The sequence below is a fragment of the Sminthopsis crassicaudata genome, chromosome 3, assembly GCF_048593235.1.
Source record: "Sminthopsis crassicaudata isolate SCR6 chromosome 3, ASM4859323v1, whole genome shotgun sequence".
NCBI lineage: Eukaryota > Metazoa > Chordata > Mammalia > Dasyuromorphia > Dasyuridae > Sminthopsis > Sminthopsis crassicaudata.
The window spans coordinates 1,117,625-1,135,808 of record NC_133619.1 but is presented as its reverse complement, the minus strand read 5'-3'; the positions used below and the strand labels follow the sequence as shown (position 1 = coordinate 1,135,808).

At 57.6% G+C, this 18,184-nt stretch overlaps 1 protein-coding gene across 1 annotated transcript in view; it reads right to left on the bottom strand.

Moving 5' to 3' along the window:
• Positions 1-14,182, bottom strand: part of TRPV3 (transient receptor potential cation channel subfamily V member 3) — a 37,001-nt gene extending 22,819 nt beyond the window's left edge. Inside the window, 8 exon segments of the mRNA XM_074297760.1 lie at positions 848-988; positions 1,334-1,510; positions 2,542-2,696; positions 3,429-3,471; positions 3,474-3,514; positions 3,839-3,943; positions 12,500-12,622; positions 13,833-14,182. Coding sequence (XP_074153861.1) covers positions 848-988; positions 1,334-1,510; positions 2,542-2,696; positions 3,429-3,471; positions 3,474-3,514; positions 3,839-3,943; positions 12,500-12,618 — 781 coding nt within the window. The 5' untranslated portion in view covers positions 12,619-12,622; positions 13,833-14,182.
• Positions 14,183-18,184: the final 4,002 nt, after the last annotated feature.

The following is an 18,184-nucleotide window of genomic DNA, read 5'->3' as shown; positions in this document are numbered from 1 at the left end:
AAAATAAATAAAATTTTAAAAAGAAAAAAAAAAAAAGGAGGGAAACAGATAATCAGGGCGGGGGAATTGTTTGCAGCAAGTTTCTCTAATCAAGGTCTCATTTCTAGATATATAAGGAATTGTTTTTAAATAATGCTTTTTACTTTTCAAAATCCATGCAAAGATAGTTTTCAATATTCACTCTTGCAAAACCTCGTGTTCCAATTTTTTCTCCCCTCTCTCCCCCAGACAGCAAGTAATCCAAAACAGGCTAAACATGTGGAAACCTATTTCCATAATATCATGCTGCACAAGAAAAATCGGCAAAAGGGGAAAATGAGAAGGAAAAAACCAAGCAAACAACAACAACTGAAAGCCAAAAATACTATATTGTGTTCCATATTCAATAAGAAACTGTTTCAAATCTGTAACAGTCAAATCATTCTCCAACTGACAAATTGCCAAAGGTTATCAATGAGCAGTTTCTAAGGAAGAAATGCAAGCTATCAATAACTATATGGTGAAAAAAAAACTACAAATCATTAGTACTTAGAAAGGCAAATTAAAGCAACTCCAAGGTTCTATGTCACACTCATCAAATTAGCAGTTGACAAAAAAGAATGGTAAAATGCTGGCAAGCCATGGGGAAACAGGCATACCTATGCATGATTGGTGGAGCTGTAGAGTGGTCTGGTCATTTGGGGACAGTGATCTCAAAACTTCTAAACTTTTATGACTTTATGTCCCAAAGAGATCAGAAAAAGCTGGAGTACAGGGCAGGGATGGGGTGGAGAGAAAGGGGTGAGACCCATGCTACCCACTGTGGGTAAGCCCAGCCCCCCTCAGGACAGGCCTCCCCCCCACTTACCAAAGTAGAAGCCTTCATGCTTGTGCTTGGGGTTAAAGAATAAACCTTTGGCGTGGGCGTTGACATCAGCCCCCTTATCGATCAGGGTCTTGGTGATGGCCACCTGTCTACGCTCAATGGCGATGTTCAAGGCCGTCTGTCCTGCAACAAACCGAGGCACACCCATCAGGGGCTGGGGGCAAGGAGAAGGCAGGCCTGGGCGTGCCCAGGGTTTCTGGGGTTTGAAGCCCATGGAGATCCACCCCGGAGGGTATCAGCCCCTTTGGTTTGCCTAAGAGAGGGGGCAGCCCCAGCTCCTCCTTCCTCCTGCCCCACCCGGTCCCCTTTCTGATCACACACCCTGGGCATCTTTGGCTGACCATGTCACTGTATCGAGCCTCAGTTTCCCTATCAGACAAAACTGTTCTGTGTGTGGGGGTGATTCCAAGGGCAGCAAGGGGGACGTGGTTCTCTGAGGACCCCGCAGGAGGAGCCCCGGCTCCCCACCTCTGTAGGCTTCCTCTGTGTACTCCGCATTGATGAACTGCTCCAAAATGCCATTTTCTTCAGCAAAGCTGAGCAGGGTTCTGACGATTTCCGGCGTGTTGGGGTTGATGTTGAGCAGGGCCTTCATGAGGCACGTCTTCCCGGTGTCCGAGGCTGTGAGCTTGTGCATCAGGTAGTCTGTGGGCGTGAACGAGCCGGGCTGAGATTGCGCCTGCCCCGGCAGCATCTCCTGCCTGCCAGCCCGGGAAAGCTCCGGGCCTGGGGCTTAGGGAGGCCAGAGCAGGGGGGACGCCTGTCCCCCAGCATTCCGCAGGACCCGGCTCACACAGGAGGTGCCTAATCACTGTTGTGCGAACGAATGTCTCCTCCTCCCACCGCCCAGGAATGGAAGCTCTCTAAGGGCAAGTTCTTCCAGGGCCTCGCTGCACGGGAAGTGCCCAGTGATGTTCGCGGGGCTGAGAAAATCAGGGGTGGAGGGGAAGGAGAGAGGGAGGCGAGGAGGGAAAGAGGAGGGAGGATGGAAGCAGGGGGAGGCAGAGGGAACATAGAACGGGAGGGGGAGAGAATGAGTGACAGGGAGGAAGGAAAGAAGGGACGGAGGGAGGAAGGGAGGGAGCATGAAAGGAAGAAGGAAAAGGGAGGGAGGATGAAAGATAGGAAAAAAGGGAGAGAGCACGAAAGGGAGGAGGGAGGACGGGAGGGAGCACGAAAGGGAGGAGGAAAAGGGAGGGAGCATGAAAGGGAGGAGGGAGGAAGAGAAAGAGGATGAAAGGGAAGAGGGAGGAAGGGAGGGAGCATGAAAGGAAGAAGGAAAATGGAGGGAGGATGAAAGATAGGAAAAAAAGGGAGAAAGGATGAAAGGGAGGAGGGAGGAAGAGAAGGAGGATGAAAGGGAGGAGGGAGGAAGAGAAGGAGGATGAAAGGGAGGAGGGAGGAAGAGAAGGAGGATGAAAGGGAGGAGGGAGGAAGAGAAGGAGGATGAAAGGGAGGAGGGAGGAAGAGGAGGATGAAAGGGAGGAGGGAGGAAGAGAAGGAGGATGAAAGGAGGAGGGAGGGAGGAGGAGGGAGGAAGAGGAGGATGAAAGGGAGGAGGGAGGAAGGGAGAAAGCACGAAAGGGAGGAGGGAGTGAGGGAGGGAGCACGAAAGGGAGGGGGGATGGGAGGGGGGAGTTAGTAGGAGGCCGCAGGGCACGGGGGAGGGCACTGACCCGTGGGGTCCATGGTCCTGCGCCTCCTGGCCAGCTCCCAGAGCTCGGCGAGCAGCGCGCCCAGCTCCTCCACGTCGCCCTCGGCCGCCGCTGCAAAGAGGCGCTTCTTCAGTCTCTTTCTGTTCCTCTTCTGCTCCTCTTTGGCCAGACTGACACTGAGTGCGGGGAAGGAGCGGCGGAGTCAGAGCCCCGGGCCCAGAGCTGGCCGGTCCCTCCCCGCCGGGCTCTTGGATCTCTCCCCGGCCGCGGGCTCCCGGATCCGGTAAAATCTGCGGCCCCCCCCCCCCCCCCCCCCCCCCCCCCCCCGCGCAGTCAGGTCCCGGCTGCTGCTTCCTACACTCAGTCCCTTGGAAGGGGTCCCCTCGGCCCCCAAGCTCAGTGACACTCGGGAGGATCGGTCTCTGGCGAGGGCCGGCTGCAGGCTCACCACTCCCCTCAGTTTCCTCATCCATAAAATGGGCGGGTGACCTAAGAGCAGGATGTGGACAAGGGGGGAGCGGCAGTGCCATTGCCGGGCTCCCAACGCCCAGCTCCCGCTCAGCGGGACTCCCCCGGCTGCCAGTGAGGAGGAGGCTTGATTCCCCGGCCCAGGGGCTGGGAGGAGGGGAGGCTGGCACAAGGAGGCCCCGGGGAGGCACCCCCACGGACAGCTTCAGAGGCTGCTGCTAGGGGACTGCCCCAGGCACCCATTTTACAGCTGAGAAACTGAGGTAAAGAGGCAGAGCCATTGGCCGGGGTCTCTGAGGGCTTCCCCACTGGGCTCCCGCCAGATCAGGAGCTGTCACACGCCCTGCTTCTGGCCGCCTCTACGGCAGCCTGTCCCCCCCCCTCCATGGCCCGGGTGGTCGCCCCCCCCCCGGACCTCAGCCTGGGCCGACCTCACTGACCATGGGCTGTTGGGATTAGAGGGCGTCTCGGTGATGTCGTCCTGGGAGACTGGGGAGAATCCATGTCGTCGCAGTGCCCGGGGTTGCTGCAGGGAGGAGAAGGGGCTGAGAGGAAGCCATGGGGCAGCAGCACAAGGGGCGCAGACGATCGCGGTGGGGGGGGGCAGGGAAAGCTTGGTGCCCAGGAGCAGCTGGGGATGGGGAGGCAGGAACGCTGCAGCTGCCCCGGCTTCTGGGGCGAAGGCTGCCCCCCCTCCCCCCGCCGACTCCCCTGCTGGGCCCTCCTTGTCCCCCCAAGTCAGGGGCCTCCAGGCAGCCTCTGGCGCGGGTGGCCTGGGTCTGCCCTCGCTCTCCTCCCCCACAGCGTCCCCCGGGCACCCACCCGTGAAGCCTTCTGTGGACTCACTCACCATTGGCGGATGTTGGAGTCCATGGGCTTGGGGAAGATGGGAGGAGAAGGTTTGTTGGCGGCCGGGTTGGGTTCGAAGCCTTCAATTTCAAGAAAGAAGTGGGCGCTGTCGGACACGGGCGAGAAGGGCTCATTGGGCGCCCGGAGCCAGCCCTGCCCACCGGCCTCCCCGCTGAGGTGCCGCGCCGCCTCCAGTCACCGGCCAGGCCGAGGCGCTGGGTCGGCCGCACAAGTGGATCCAGGCCGGAGCCCCCCGGACTTCCTCCCGGCCCAGCTGGCAGGCCGACTCCAGCACCCATCCGGCCAGACCCACTGTGGGCAGCCCGGCCCTTCCCGACCAGCGCCCCCCCCAGTCTCCCCGGCCAGAGCGGCTGAGGGAGCACCACCCCCCGGGCACGGCCACAGTGCGACAGCTCCCTGGCCATTCAGCCCAGCACCAGGGGCGCCCCCTCTTCCCTCTCTCCTGTCTCATCACCTCCTGTGGGTTTGGTGACCGCTCCCTGTGCTCCCTGAGATTCTCCGCTGTCCTGAAGTCTCCCCTCTCTTCTGGCTCTCCCCCACCTCCAATGGGGGTCCACTAGATGCTAAACCCTCCTCCCCTCCTTGTCTCGGTAGAGGACACCCCCACATCCTACCCTGAGGCTCCCCACCTAGGAGTCCTCCTGACCCCCCACTGTCTCCCCCAGATCCAATATGGTACCCCGGTCTGGCCCCGTCATCCTTGGAGCACCCCCCCTCCGGAGGCTGGCCCCCATGTGGTAGGAGCTGCTGGTGGGCGAGTTCTGCCGACCCCACGTGCCTCCCAGTCCAGCCTCCACTCAGCCCTCAAGGGCCTTTCCTAATTTGTTGTTCAGTCATTCCTGCATGACCAGCTCTCTGTGACCCCGGGGGGGGGGTTCCTTGGCAGAGATATTAAAGCTCATTTTATAGATGAGGAAACTGAGGCAGGGCCGTGCTCAAGCCCACACAGCCAGTGTGTCTCAGGCCAACGGTGCTCGGGTCTTCCTGACTCCAGGCTGGAGCTTTACCCACTGCAGAGCGCTTTGGGCGCCCGGCTCTGCCCCCACGGCACCTCTCCTGGTCCCATGGCTCCTCAGCACTTCCAGGATCCAACACAAAGGGCTCGCTTGGCCCCAGGAGCCTCCCCCCTCCCCCAGTCCTCTACAGGCGCTCCCTTGTGCTCACCTCGGTGAGCCTGCTCCTCCATTTGTGGGATCACTGCATACAGTTGGCGCATTAGGAAGGCTGAACCAATGCAATGGCTCCTGTCTTTTCTGGAGCTACGTCATTTATGATTAAGTCTGAAACCGCCACCTTTCCCTGGGGACTGAGGACCTCAAAGGTGCCCCCTCCCCACACCAGCAGGAGGGCAGATTCTTGGCACAAAGCCTGGCATACAGTCGGTGTCTATGTCATGCTCATTCAGTATTCTCAGGGAGACGGTACATAGAGTGGGGGAGGGCAATGGCCCTAATCAGAGGGTCTGTCAAGGCTGGGAACACGGGGTGAGCAGGAGTGCAGGCCCAAGGCAGAAATGGGCCGGGGATGGTGGGGGACAGAGAGCCGGCCGAGCTGACCCCGAAGCTCTCGGGTCAAGGTTGAGGTGTCTGGCTTAACTCAACAGCTGGAAAGGCCCCGGCCAGGCCAGTCCCCAGGCCGGTTCTTCCCCCCCAGGCCAGTTCCCATGCCCTCCACCAGGCCAGTCCCCCCACCCGCCAGGCCTGGCCCGTGGGCCCCAGGTGACTCATGGTGTCTCCTTCGCTGGGGGGAGGAGCCCGGCTGTCCCCATGGGCTTGGCCCTGTGCCTTCAGCCTGACACGGGCAGAGGCAGAGCCTGGCACATAGGCAAGGGAGCCCTGTCCTGGTAGCCTGGCATCCCTTCACCCCCTTCAGGGAACCCACCTGCCCCACCCACAGCAATGTAGACACACGTGCACAAAGGCACACGTGTGTGTACCTGCCCCAGAAGGGCCCTTGCTGCCACTGGCTCCCCTCCCCCAACTCCGGTCTCTGTGGGGACGCTAATGGGGGCCCAGTCCCAGAGGCAGGCCCGGCAGGGGAGGGGGCTGCACGGCCTTCTTGGGTCTTGTCTTCACAGTTCAGGGGCCAGAGGTAAGAAGGGGTCCTGGGGTCAGGGGGCAGAGCAGGAATAGGCAGGGCCCCCAAGCCAGAGGCAGGGCCCCCTTTCTCAGGTTCTACCCCTTGTAGAGTCGGTAAGGAGGAAGGCAGGGGTAGGGACTTACCCCTACAACAACCCCCCCCCCCAGTCCCATAACCTGTCACTGGCAGAAGGGAGCCAGCCTTGGGGCCACCCCGAATCCCACACCATTCCTGGCATTACAGATGGCTTTTGGGGGCCTCCATTTCATCCTCGAACCCTCGCCCACCCCTTCCTCCTCACCAGGCCCGCTGCTGCGAGCCCAGAAGCCCCCAGCCCAGCCTGAAAGCCCAGTGGGTGACTCTGAGGTCAGAGCAGAGGCTCGCCGGCCTCACCGCCCCCTCTGTGCCAGGAAAACCCAAGAATGGAGTGTCCCCCACCGTGCTCTGAGGGGACACAGGCAGCCCTGCTGAATGCTGGGAGAGGTGAGGGCTCTGAAGGGCCGGCCACGCGACCCTGAGCGCCATGGGCAGAGGGACACAGAGAGACATGGAGGAGGAGGCAGAGAGAGGGAGGGAGGGAGGTGCAGTGGGCAGAGATCCGAGGAATGGGGCGTGAGGGGCTGTGGGAAACAGGGGTCCGGAGCACGTCCACCCATCATCCAGGGGCAATGAGACGGGGAGCCGAAGAGGTGCGTGCTCTGGGCTGCAGCGGCCAGGGGCGGCCATCCTGCCCTGAAAAGCGCTGCGTCTCCTCTCCGGCAGGGACGTCTTCTGAAAGAGTCCTAACCAAGACCTCACCGAGGCAAGTGGATGAATGGAAATGCACTTAGTAAGCGCCTGCTGTGTGCCAGCCCTACACTAACTGCTAGGGGCACCAAGACCAAGCTCAAATAGCTGCCTGCTCTGCAGGAGCTTACATCCTCAAAGGGGAGGACAGCAGCTCGGGGCTGGAGATGAGCTCCCTCTTCCTAGAGCTAGAAGTGGAAGGGGGGGCTGGGCAGGGATGCTGGAGACTGCCCTCCTTTCTTCCCTCTCCCCCCAGCCTTCAGAACCTCCCAGGCAGCCGGCAGGACCAACCCATCCCCTCCTGGGCCTCTGGCCTTGGGCGAACTCTGGTCCGTGCCTTTCCCTGAATGGAAAGCAGAGGGAACCAGGTGGGTTTTGTAAGCACAGGTGGGCAGGCAGCCGAATCCTGAGCAGAGGGTGGGAACATCCTGGTCCCGGGCCCCTGGAGCTGCTCTGAGGCAGGAAAGTGGCCTTCTCCCTCCGCTGGGCAATGACTAAGTCAGGGTCTCTGAAGGTAACGGAATATTACCGTTCTATGAGAATCAATGAGCCGGCTGGTTTCGGAAAAGCCTGGAAAGACTCACATGAGCTGATGCTGAGCGAAGGGAGCAGAAGAGGGAAAACACTGTATGCGGTAACAAGATTACGCGGCGATCCCCTGGGATGAACTCGGCTGTTTTCAACAACGAGGGATTCCGATAGACGGGATGGAAAGGGCCTCTGCACCCAGAGGGAGAACACAGAAACCATGTGCAGTGTACTTTCACCTTTTTTGCTGCCGTTGTTTGTGTTTCTTTTTCTCGTGTTCTTTTTCCCTTTTGATCTGATTTTTCTTGCACAGCAAGCTTTAGAATTGCACGTGTTTAACCCATATTGGATTGCTTGCTGTCTTGGGAAGGGGGCAGAGGGGAGGGAGGGGAAAAATTGGAACACAAGGTTTTGCAAAGGTTTATGTTGAAAACGACTTTGCATGTGTTTGGAAAAGTAAAATACTGTTTTAAAAAATACAGCGTGGCCTTCCCCTTTGGAATCTAAGCTCCTTGGGGGTTCATTTATTTCACATCTCCAATGTCTGCCACATAGTAGGTGCTTAATAAATGCCTTCTGGCCAACAAATGATTATTTCTCAAGGCTGGCTGCTCAGGCAAGGATGTTGGTCTTTGATGTGGTGATCCCTGGAGAATGAAGGAGGCTGGGAGAGGAAGGGTCACCCTAACCCATGGAAAGCCACTTAACCCTAACTGAGGATGTAGTTCTGCCCAAATGGAAGACCCCCTCACCTCCCATAGGACTGAAAATTCACCCTCACTCAGGAGTGTTCCTCTGACCGACAAACTGACTTATCGGGAATAGAGCTGCGGGCCTCAAGCTCTCCTCCAGAGCAATCTTCCTCAAACGTATTAGGAGACTAGTTGGTGTTTGGAGAAAAGGGGAGAGTGTGAAACTAGGAAACTCAATAAAGCAGTGCTTGATAAACTCAAGAACATCAGTTACATGGGAAAGAACTACTCATTTGGCAAAAGCTTCTGGGAAAACTGGAAAGCAGAAATTAGAGCCAACATCTTACAGCACCTCACTCAAAGAGAAGCTGCAAATGATTGCGTGCCCTCAATAGAAATGATCACATCGTAAAGAGGGTAGAAGATAATGAGATCAGGTACCTTTTACAGCCACACCGAGAGGAGAAGTCTTCAGCAAAATGGAACAAGTCAACCAAGAGCATTTATTAAACACCTACTATGTGCTGGCACTGTGCTAGGCACTGAACATACAAAGGAAGGCAAAAGACGGCCTCTCCTTTCAAAGAGCTCACCATCTAATGGGGAAGATAATGTGTGAACAATTAGAGACAGAAAAAATGAGGAATAACCTCAGAGGGAACACACGAGGATGAAGGGGGCTAGAGAAAAGGGAAGATTTTAGCTAAAACTTGAAAGAAACCTGGGAAGCCAGGAAGCGGAGATGAGGTGAGAGAGAACAGGAGAGAGAACATTTGAGGCTTGGGGAGTATTACTTTCCAAAAGTAACAATACTTTTAAGTATTTAGACTCATGCTTCTAAAGTATTCCAGTCTGAGGAACTCCCCGAGGTCTGGAGATGTCTGAGGAACAACCAGTAGGCTGCAATCATTAGATTCAAAAGCACAAATGCAAGAAGCCTGGGAAGATGAGGGGGAGAGGAGGCCTCTGATGACATGAAACAGAAAAGCACTTATACAAACAAAATCAATGCAGCTCGGTGAAGAAAGGAAAACATCTCTAATAAAAGCTGATATGCAAGACTTATGAGGGAATTAGCTCAAAACTGGGAAAATTTCTCTAATGAATGTCTGACATTCAAGACTTATCAGGGAAACCCAAATTATCTGATAGATAATAACCAGATTTTGTTTGATAGATAAACCATGAAAAGACAGATATTGAACAAACAGTTCTGGGGAGGAAAATGGCAAATGAGTAACAACCCCAGAAAGATTGCTCCAAGACAATAATTAATAAATAGATAAAAATAATAAAAATCCAAACAGCTGTGTTTTCACCTCACATCCAGCCAATTGGAAGATGGAAATAGGAGATGCTGGGAGAACTAGAGAAAGAGTTGCATGTGACTATCTTACTGTTGGACCGATTATTTAGGAAAGCAACTGGAATTGTGCTTGTAAAAAGTGACTCCCATGTCCCCATGCTTGGGTTCAGAGAACTCTTTACTAGAATTAGACCCAAATTAGACCCGGAGAATTAGAAGGAAGGATTCCCTGAACAACAAACTATTCCTAGTAGTGCTTTTTGTGCTGGCAAAGAACTGGACACAAAACAGCTCTCCAGCAGGCAGGAAATCCTCACACAAACTGCAGGTGAGTATAAATGATCTGCCACAGAAAACAACACCCAGGAGGGAAGCAGAGAAATACAGGAAGCCCTCGTTGCACTGGACACTGAGAAGTAAGAAAAATGTAACTAGGGTACGCGCACACAGTGACTGCCCAATAGCAAAAGGGAAGACCCCAACCCCAACTAAAGAGCAAGTCTTTAGAACGGCCGAGCTTGGCCACGTTCCCCCTTCCTTGGCCCTGGCCAGGAGGGGCTGGGACAACTCTCCAGGAAGAGAAGCAGGGAGGTGCGCAGTCAGACAAGCAGGTGACAAAACAACAAAAGTGGACCATCCGGCTCCCTTGACATTCTGACTGTCCCCTCAGTAACAGAGCAGAAGAAGCACAGTGAACAGAGGATAGAAAGGATCTGAGGAGATTTCTGGAACAAATCATCTTGCCCAACGATGGCCGAGCCACCACAGTTCCCCTCTAAGGTCACAGTCCCCGTGGAATTGTACCCTATGGGAGGACCAAAGTGATACTGAGAAAACTAGAGACATCAAAGCACGTGGGCCATCCACCCATAATGCAGGCGACGCAATTGTGAGGACCCTGGGAGCCATCCCAAGACGTCTAAAGGAAGAGAGGAGACCAAAGGTTGGCGGTAAACTCCAGACCTCGTTGTTACCCCCAGAAGGGTGATGGAGAAGCCCGGTAACGCTGGCTCCCGACCCTTGCCCTCCCATCACTACCAAATGTTGAGAGGCTGATCGACACCCGCATCAAGGGCATCCTCGCTGAAGATCCAGGAGCCTTTAGCACACTGTGCGGAAGACCCCCATCTTCAGCCAAGTCCTACACTTGGCTACCAGGGGCAGAGGACGCAAGAGGGGACCTCCTCATTGCTTCACTACAAACACACATTTGATCCCTTTGAGCAAAATGCTCCTGAATGGGCTCTCCAACAGCAAGGTGATCTCTGTGTGTGTCCGAATCTCTGGAGACTTTTTTTCTCCTTGGGGCAATTGGGGTTAAGTGACTTCCCCAGAGATTAAAGAGACTTCCTGTGCATGCGGCTCTGCCCATGCATGCACAGGAAACCCGGATTAGCTGTGCTGTTCTTGATGGCACACTCTCCTACTCTTTCAGAGATGGAGAAGCTAGCCAAACCTCAGTTTTAAGGGATTCGGGCCAGTACGCCAAGGTGAGGACAGTGTGAGGTCGCCTGAAGAGCCAGAGAAAGGCGGCCTTGATTCCCGACTCCCTCAGGTCCAGAGCTGGAGCTTTCCCTTTCTACTGGGGGCAGCTGGGTGCTTCCCCGGGATGCACCATTGCATGGTGGGATGTCCGCCATTGTGGGAGAGGGCTCCAGGAGGAGGGACTCCCAAGAGGTGCCGATGCCCTCGTTTGTGGGGGATAACGGAGGGATGGCGGGGGATAATGGAGGGATGGCGGGACTTGGTGCAGGCTGGAATCAGATAAGAATGGAAAGCCCTCTGCAGACCTGCGAGCACCAAAGAAACGCCATTGTTACTATTTCAGCCCCCGTCGCGTGCTTTCCGGTCTCCTAACTTCATTCCCCGAGCCTGCTGAGCTCACTAATGTTTGCAGAGCAATAAGGAGGCCATGCTGTTAAATATTTAACTACCACGCTGGGGGGGGGGGGTGCTCCCACTTCACAGGTTCCTCTGCACTATTTCCCTTTTCTGCAGTCTATGCAGACAAAACGTGGGATAAATGCCCACCCTGAACAATTTAATCACGGGCTCTCCCAAACAATAGGGGCTACCTCCAGGGCAGGCCCGGCGGCTGACATCAAGCCTCAGTATCCGGAGGCTGCCTCCGTGAGCTCCACCATGCCACGCGGGCAAGTGAAGCGGGTGAAGGCTGCCCATTGCCCGGCCGAGCCCAGCTTCCGCTCCTCCGGCCTCCAGATCCTTGCTGGTCCTGCCCTGGATGAAGAACAGGGCTGAGGCCCGGGAGAGCAGGCCGAGTTGCCTTTGGGAACTGCCTCTCTTTGGGGGCTTCTCGGTGAAACAGAGGCCCATGAATATTGTGCCAGTGGCCCCAAGTCTTCCCTTCAAGGCTAACAGTCCACAGTCCCTTCCACAAGGCCTCGGGGCACAGGGTCTGGATGGGAAGAACTCCGAGCCTGGCTCTGAAGGGCTTGGTGCCCTGGGCCGGCCCAACAGTTCCCCGGGTTCCCCCTTTCCACTCGGGGCATCGCGTGTCGAAGCCGTGTCAGAGTACCGGCGAAGAGGCCGGAGCCGCCCAATCGGGAGATGGGTGAAAGGCTCCCCGGCCCTCTGTGCTTTGTCTGCACGTGGGCACCACGGAGCCCTCGCTCCCCAGACCCCCCTGGGCACACGCTGGCCCCGCTGACCCCGAGACAAATCCCCGAGCCGGCCCGGGCGGCCCCTTCGGATCTGTCTCTTTCCTGAGCACGAGGGATGGCTGGTGATCCATTACTAGGTCTGGAGGCAACTTCCTGTGCCCAGTGGTCGGGAGTGCCTGGGCTCCTCAGCTGGTGTCCCCAACCCCCACCATGGAGGCTCCCAGAAGTCCTTGGAGAAAAGCACCCGGTGAAGAGCCATGACAGAGGTGAGTGTGCTTCGAACCTTCCCGGCCAGTCTACCCATGGTTTCCCATTAGCTCGGGTAAGTCCCTTGGCCCAAGCATCTTGTGCTATTGGACGGCTCTCCCGTGCCCACTTGGGGCAGCTGGGTGGCGCAGTGGACAGGGTGCTAGCCAGGAGTCAGGAAGACCTGAATTCAAACTGGAGACGTGAACCTGCACAAGTCACTTATTCTGTTTGCCTCAGTTTCCTCATCCATCAATGATCTAGAGAAGGGAACAGCCCACCATCCCGGTATCCGCTGAGAAAAGCCCACAAGGGAGCCTGGACCCAGCCTTCTGCTCCGGCCTGGCCTCCAAGGGAGCCGAGAGGGGCCGAGCCAGTCCTACCTTTTCTTGGTGGGGGTGACCTCGGCGGGTCTCCTCTCCAGCGGGCACATGGGGGCTGCACTGGGGGCGCCGGTCTTCTTGCCCATCAGCGGGACCATTTCCTTGGAATTCTTGCTCATGTTTCTGAAAGACCATGGCAGGCCCCATCAGGCAGGCAGAATCCCGGCCCCCAACTGGTCTCAGAGGGAGATGCCCCAGCCTGGCCCGAGCCCAGGGAGAGCAGATGCCCACCCCAAAGCCAGTCTCTCTCATGGCACCTGGGCCACACGTCTCAAATAATCTCAGAATCAGAGTGGAGCGGAAGGTCAGAGCAGGGAAGGAGTTCAGAGGAAGCGGGCAGGAAGCCAGCCAGGGCCTCGTCTGGAGCTCCAGGGCAGGGGTGGTAGCGGCCCAGCCCTCTCCTTTCCAGCCTGGCACACGAGGGGCAGGGCCTGCCAGACTCCCCCTGCCCTCCCCTGAAAGTCCTCCTCCCACATTCCCTTGGTACGGAAGGCCCTGAGTCGGGAACGGATCTGGAACCCCCTCTCGGTGGGCGCTCCACAGCAGGGTACCCCTCTGGACTCTCCTGGAGGTCTTTGGGAACTTGAGGTTCCAATTCCCACATGGAAATGTCTCCATCACCAGAGAGAGCCCAGAGACTGCGCCTTCCTCCCCAGGCTGCCAAGACTCCTCCTGGGACAAGAGGCAGGGGCTTGGGCTCCGGGGGCATGCCGGGCAGCTGGACTGGCCAGAGGTGCTCTGTAAGCTCCCCTCCCCCACAGAAGGAGGTCCTCAAGGCCGGCAGGTAGGCGGGTGTTCTGGGGAGGCAGCTGCCAGCCCGATCCCCATTAGCCTGCTGAGTCACCCCGGCCAGTCTGGAGCCACCGGCCTCGGCCTGACTCAGTGGCCGGGAAGCTCCAGGCAGCCCTCCACATCACTGCAGGAAAGGCCCCTGCTCCTCCGCTTCCTTCCCCTGCCCGTCAGCCCCGTAGGCTGCGGGACCCGGGTCCCCTGCATAGAGGGGCCTGCTGGGGGAGCTCTACCGCCCAGCCCCTCTGCGGACCCTCCCGGCTTGGCCTGGCTATCAAGCCAGGAATCCTTCAGGCCCCTCCTCTTCAGCCCCCAGTCCCAGAGGAAGCCCGGAGTCAGATTTCCAGCAGGCCTGCTGGGACCTGCCCCCTGGCTCCTCTCCCAGCAGGTGGGGCCAGACAACCGGGGAAAACCTGGTCTTTCTGGGGCCCCCGACCCCACTCCCGGCTCCCTCTGGGACAGGTAGATTACCCAGCCTAAGCAGATGGGCCCGGGCCGGAGAGCCAGCCCAGGGACCCACCTCCCGGACTGGGCCTGGCCTTACCGTGGGTCGGAGACGGCTGGCACGGGACGGGCCCCCTCCCTGGAGGCGGCGGCAGGGCTGAGGCCCGGGGCCCTGGGGCTGGCCCCCCCGGCTGGAGATGAGCGGAGGAAGGCCGAGGTCGGGAGGCCCACATCCCGCCGGGCCCTGGCCTCCCGGAGGCAGGCAGGGAGGAGCACAGCCGTCAGGTGCGGGCTCACGCCTGGAATGAGGCAGCAGCAGCAGAACCGGCTGGGTCACAGGGGCCGGCAGGAGTGACACCCGCGGCTGGGGGCCCGCCACTTCAGAGGCCGGCCCGGCGGGTGAGGCCGTGAGTCACGTCGGCGCCCACCGCCCACACGGGCAGGCTGGAGGAGGCTCTGCCCGTCCCCACGGAGGCCTCGCCCAGGGGCCTCCAGCAGCCAGCTGCACCCCTCGCCCGTAGCGGGTCCCACGGGGGCTCCTCCGAGGGCTAGGCTGGCCGGCAGCAGCCCCCAGTCGGCACAGGGGCTCGCCTCGGGCTCCAGGAGGGGAAGGCCCATCACGTCCCTCCGAGGGTCTGGCACTGGGGCGGCTGCTTCCCAATCCCTGCCCCCACCTCCTCCCAGCAGCCGTCATTCTCCCCATGACACAGATGAGGAAACTAAGGCTGAGTCGGAAGGGGAGGTGCCCGAGGCGGGAATCGAACCCTGTCAGGTGCTATTGATGTCACCGAGGTCTCGGGGCGGGTTCTTTGGCTGTGTTGGGACAAGAACCAAGGCTTGTCCTTGGTGTGGTGGGGCTGGGAGACCCCAGGCTGACCCTCCCCTCCCAGAGCTGCCCAGAAACTCCGTTTTCCATGTGACTTCATGAGAACCTGAAGGTCTAGCTTCCCCCCCAGACCTCACAGGGGCGCCCCTTCCCAGCAGCCTCTGCTGGACCTGCCCCTCACCCTCTGGGTGCCCATGATGCCTCTCACAAAGGCCCCTGATGCCCCAGCCGTGGGTGCCCTCTGCAAGGGGTCCAAGTGCCCAGGATGCTCTGGGGCCAGACCTGAAGGAGGCTTGCCCAGACGTCCTCCCCTCCTCCCCCTCCCACAAGTGCGCCCGGCCACTGTCAGCACCAGTGGTTTGGGGAGTCCGGCCCCAGCCCTCCTCTGAGTCATCCCGGGCTGGGGAAGTCCCCCTGGCACTGTGGGCTCCTCCCAGCCCCAGCCCTCCTCCCATGCAGCCCGGCAGGGGACGAGCGGAGGGAAGGACAAAGGGGCGCGGGCACCGAGGCGCCCCCTCGGGTCAGTGGGGCAGCAGGGGAGGAGGTGGGGGGGAAGAGCTGCCCTCATCCCTCTCCCAGGCTCCTCGCCACCTGCACCTCCCACCTCTAACCTGCGAACTTGTAACAGGTTAGGCAACAGAGGCGGGGGCAGACTGAGGTTTTGGCAGGAGTTCAGGTCACTGAGGGGCAGATGGCAGCCAAGGTCAGGGCTCAGTCTGTGGTTGTAATCAGGGTCATAGGTCATTCTGGATCCAGTTTGAGATTGTGAGCAGGATCAGGGGCCAGTCTGTGGTTGGGGCCAGCTCATGGCCAGAGGTCAGTTGGTGTTGGGGTCAGAGGGAGCCTGTGGCCAGAGAGACCCGAGTGGCCGGGGCAGTCTGGTGGGAGTCACAATGACGGCTGCACCAAGAGTCAGTCTGTTACTGCGGGTGGGGACCGTGCTTGGCCCGGGGAAGGGGGCTTCTGTTTGTTTTTACATTTCTTTAGGCAGAAACTGGCCCCGGGGGCCGCACGATATCCACTGAGCCATAACCACTGAATGGATGGGCCTCCAAGGGCAGAAAACAGCCATGGGGGACGCAGAATTTCTGGGTTAGCCCAGCCGGACATGTGGGAGCTTCGGCAGCTCCCAGAAGCCCTGGGAAGTGGGGGGAAGGTCTCCCTAAGTCTCAAGAGCCTCAGCAACCCCAGAGGTCACAGGGACAGGCTCTCCGGAGAAATCTCCAAGCCAGAGCCTCTTCTCCTACTGGCAATTGATGGGATGTGGGGGGTATCGGGGTGAGTGCCCCAAAATGGGGGAAAGTGGCCCCTGGACTGCCTGTCTGCTTCTCTTTGAGATGTGTTAGCATTGGGAGAGCCCCTGGGCCCCTCTGCCAGCCCCACCCCACAGCACCCCCAACTCCCCAACTTCTATGAAATAAACAACAGGAGATGTGCCCGGCTTCTGGCCTGAAGTGGGGGGATCTGACTGACCCCCCCGTGCCATGGTGGGGTCAGAGGGCCGTGTCTGAGAGGGCAGAGGGCACCAGGGACACCTGGGCAGGGAGGGCTGAGCGCCAGTCCCCCCCTGCCCCTTAGCCTTTCTGCTGTGTCAGAGCTCAGTGCCAACAAGCTCGCCCACATGGCCACCTGGCCACAGTTACACCCACCCAACGGGGCCACGGGCTTTGCCCCAGGTCTTTACTCCATGAGCTCTTAGTAAGCACCGGCTGTGTGCCAGGCACCGTGCCAAGCACTGGGCATACCTGGAAAGGCAAGGGCCAGTCAAATTCATCGGGGGACCCTCCCCTTGGCGGCTTCCTTCTCCCCAGACCTGACGTCCAATCAGCCCAAGACTCCATGACTGCTGCGGCCAAAGCTCCACCTCTTTCGGGAAAAACCCACAGCAGAAGGGTGGCAGGCTCCTGGAGAAGGCCATGGAGGGATTTATGGAGGAGGAGGAGGAGGAAAAGGAGGAGGAGAAGGAGGAGGAAGAGGAGGAGGAAGAGGGGGTGAAGAGGAAGAGGAGGAGGAGGAAAGTTGGGATTTGTCAGGGAGTTGCAGAGATGGCAGGTGACCATAGTGGAGTGATAAGGAGCCCCAAGAGAGTGAAGGCCCTCATTTTGGAGACCAGTGAGACATGAGATGTGGACCAGCATGGTGGAAGCCAGCCTGCCCCTCTTCCAGCCTCAGCTGAGGGCCCCACAGGTTGTAAAGGTGACCAGTCCTGAGACCCTCCCTCCCCCAAACAGGGGCAATTGTAGAAGCCTCCCTGGCAGAGGCTGCCCAGCCAGAGAGATGGTGGAAAGCTAGGCAGGGGCGACATCTGGTGGTCAATACAAGTGATGGCAGGCCTGTGGGAGGGATCCTCAGGACAGATTCCATGACACTCCCTGGGGCAGAGCTCAGGAAAAGACCTGCACCTGCCTAGGAATCCCCCTCTGCATGCAACTACTGATGGGGGGGGCACTATGGGGCTGGGGAGGCTGCTGGACGGAGAGGAGAGAGAGAGAGAGAGAGAGAGAGAGAGAGAGAGAGAGAGAGAGAGAGAGAGAGAGAGAGAGAGAGAGAGAGAGAGAGAGAGAGAGAGAGAGAGAATAGAAACTCCACCCCCATTCTAGCCACTTCTAGAGGTCAACTTTCCCATCACCCCCATCTCCCCCCATTCTTCTCAGGATAAGCAGGTACATTCCCTCCAAATGACCCTTCTGGGCCATGGAGGCCAGGCCCTTCAGCCTCCTAGCTGAGTCCCTCCAGCCAATGACAGAGGCCTTACAGTTTAATTACACAGGTCAGGACAATGGGGGTTCTCCCTTTTGTCAGACTGATATCATATAATTGTGATATACAGATAAGCCCCTTTGCTCAAGATTTGGGGGCTCAGTCGTATACCTCAAGAACCTCATTGAAATGAGCCCACTTCTAATCTTCATTCTTCTTACCTAATCAGAGTTGATTTTCAGCCTCAGGTGCACGTCCTTTTCAAAAAGATTTTATAGCTATCTAAGACCCCAGAATTAGTCCTCTTCAGGACCGAGGGGATAATTAGCCACTTGTGTTGACAGCTGTCACCTCCCAGAGCAAAAACATGTTACTTATTTTTGTCTTTGCACCTCAATTTGTAGCACAGTGTCTACTCTATTATAGTTGCCTATGATGTTAAATTTCAGTAAGAGATTGGGGGGCAGCCAAATCCTCCTGTCTGTCAGAGAGCTGTTACCACAAAGGCACCTACAGCATCGTCCCCCTGGCAGCAGTGGCTGTGGGATGTCTGCACTGCCAAGGAGCCCAGCAGAAAATCTGGCCAAAGATCAGGAAGCCATCCTCAGAGAGGAAGCTGGGAGTGAGAACAGTGTCTGGTTACAGTAACACAGTGGAAAGAACCTGAGATATACAAGCCCTGGAAGAGGAAACAAAGTAACAAAGTAATGGAGGAGGAATAGTTCATTATAACAAAGTAACAGAGGAAACAGTTGTTTATAACAAAGTAACAAGGAAATAGTTCTTTATAATAAAGTAATGGAGGAGGAAACAAAGTAACAAAGTAATAGAGGAGAAACAGTTCATTATAACAAAGTAACCGTTTGGTTAACTTTACCTTATTTCTAAGTCTGGTTTTTCTTGTGCAGCAAAATAACCGTATGGAC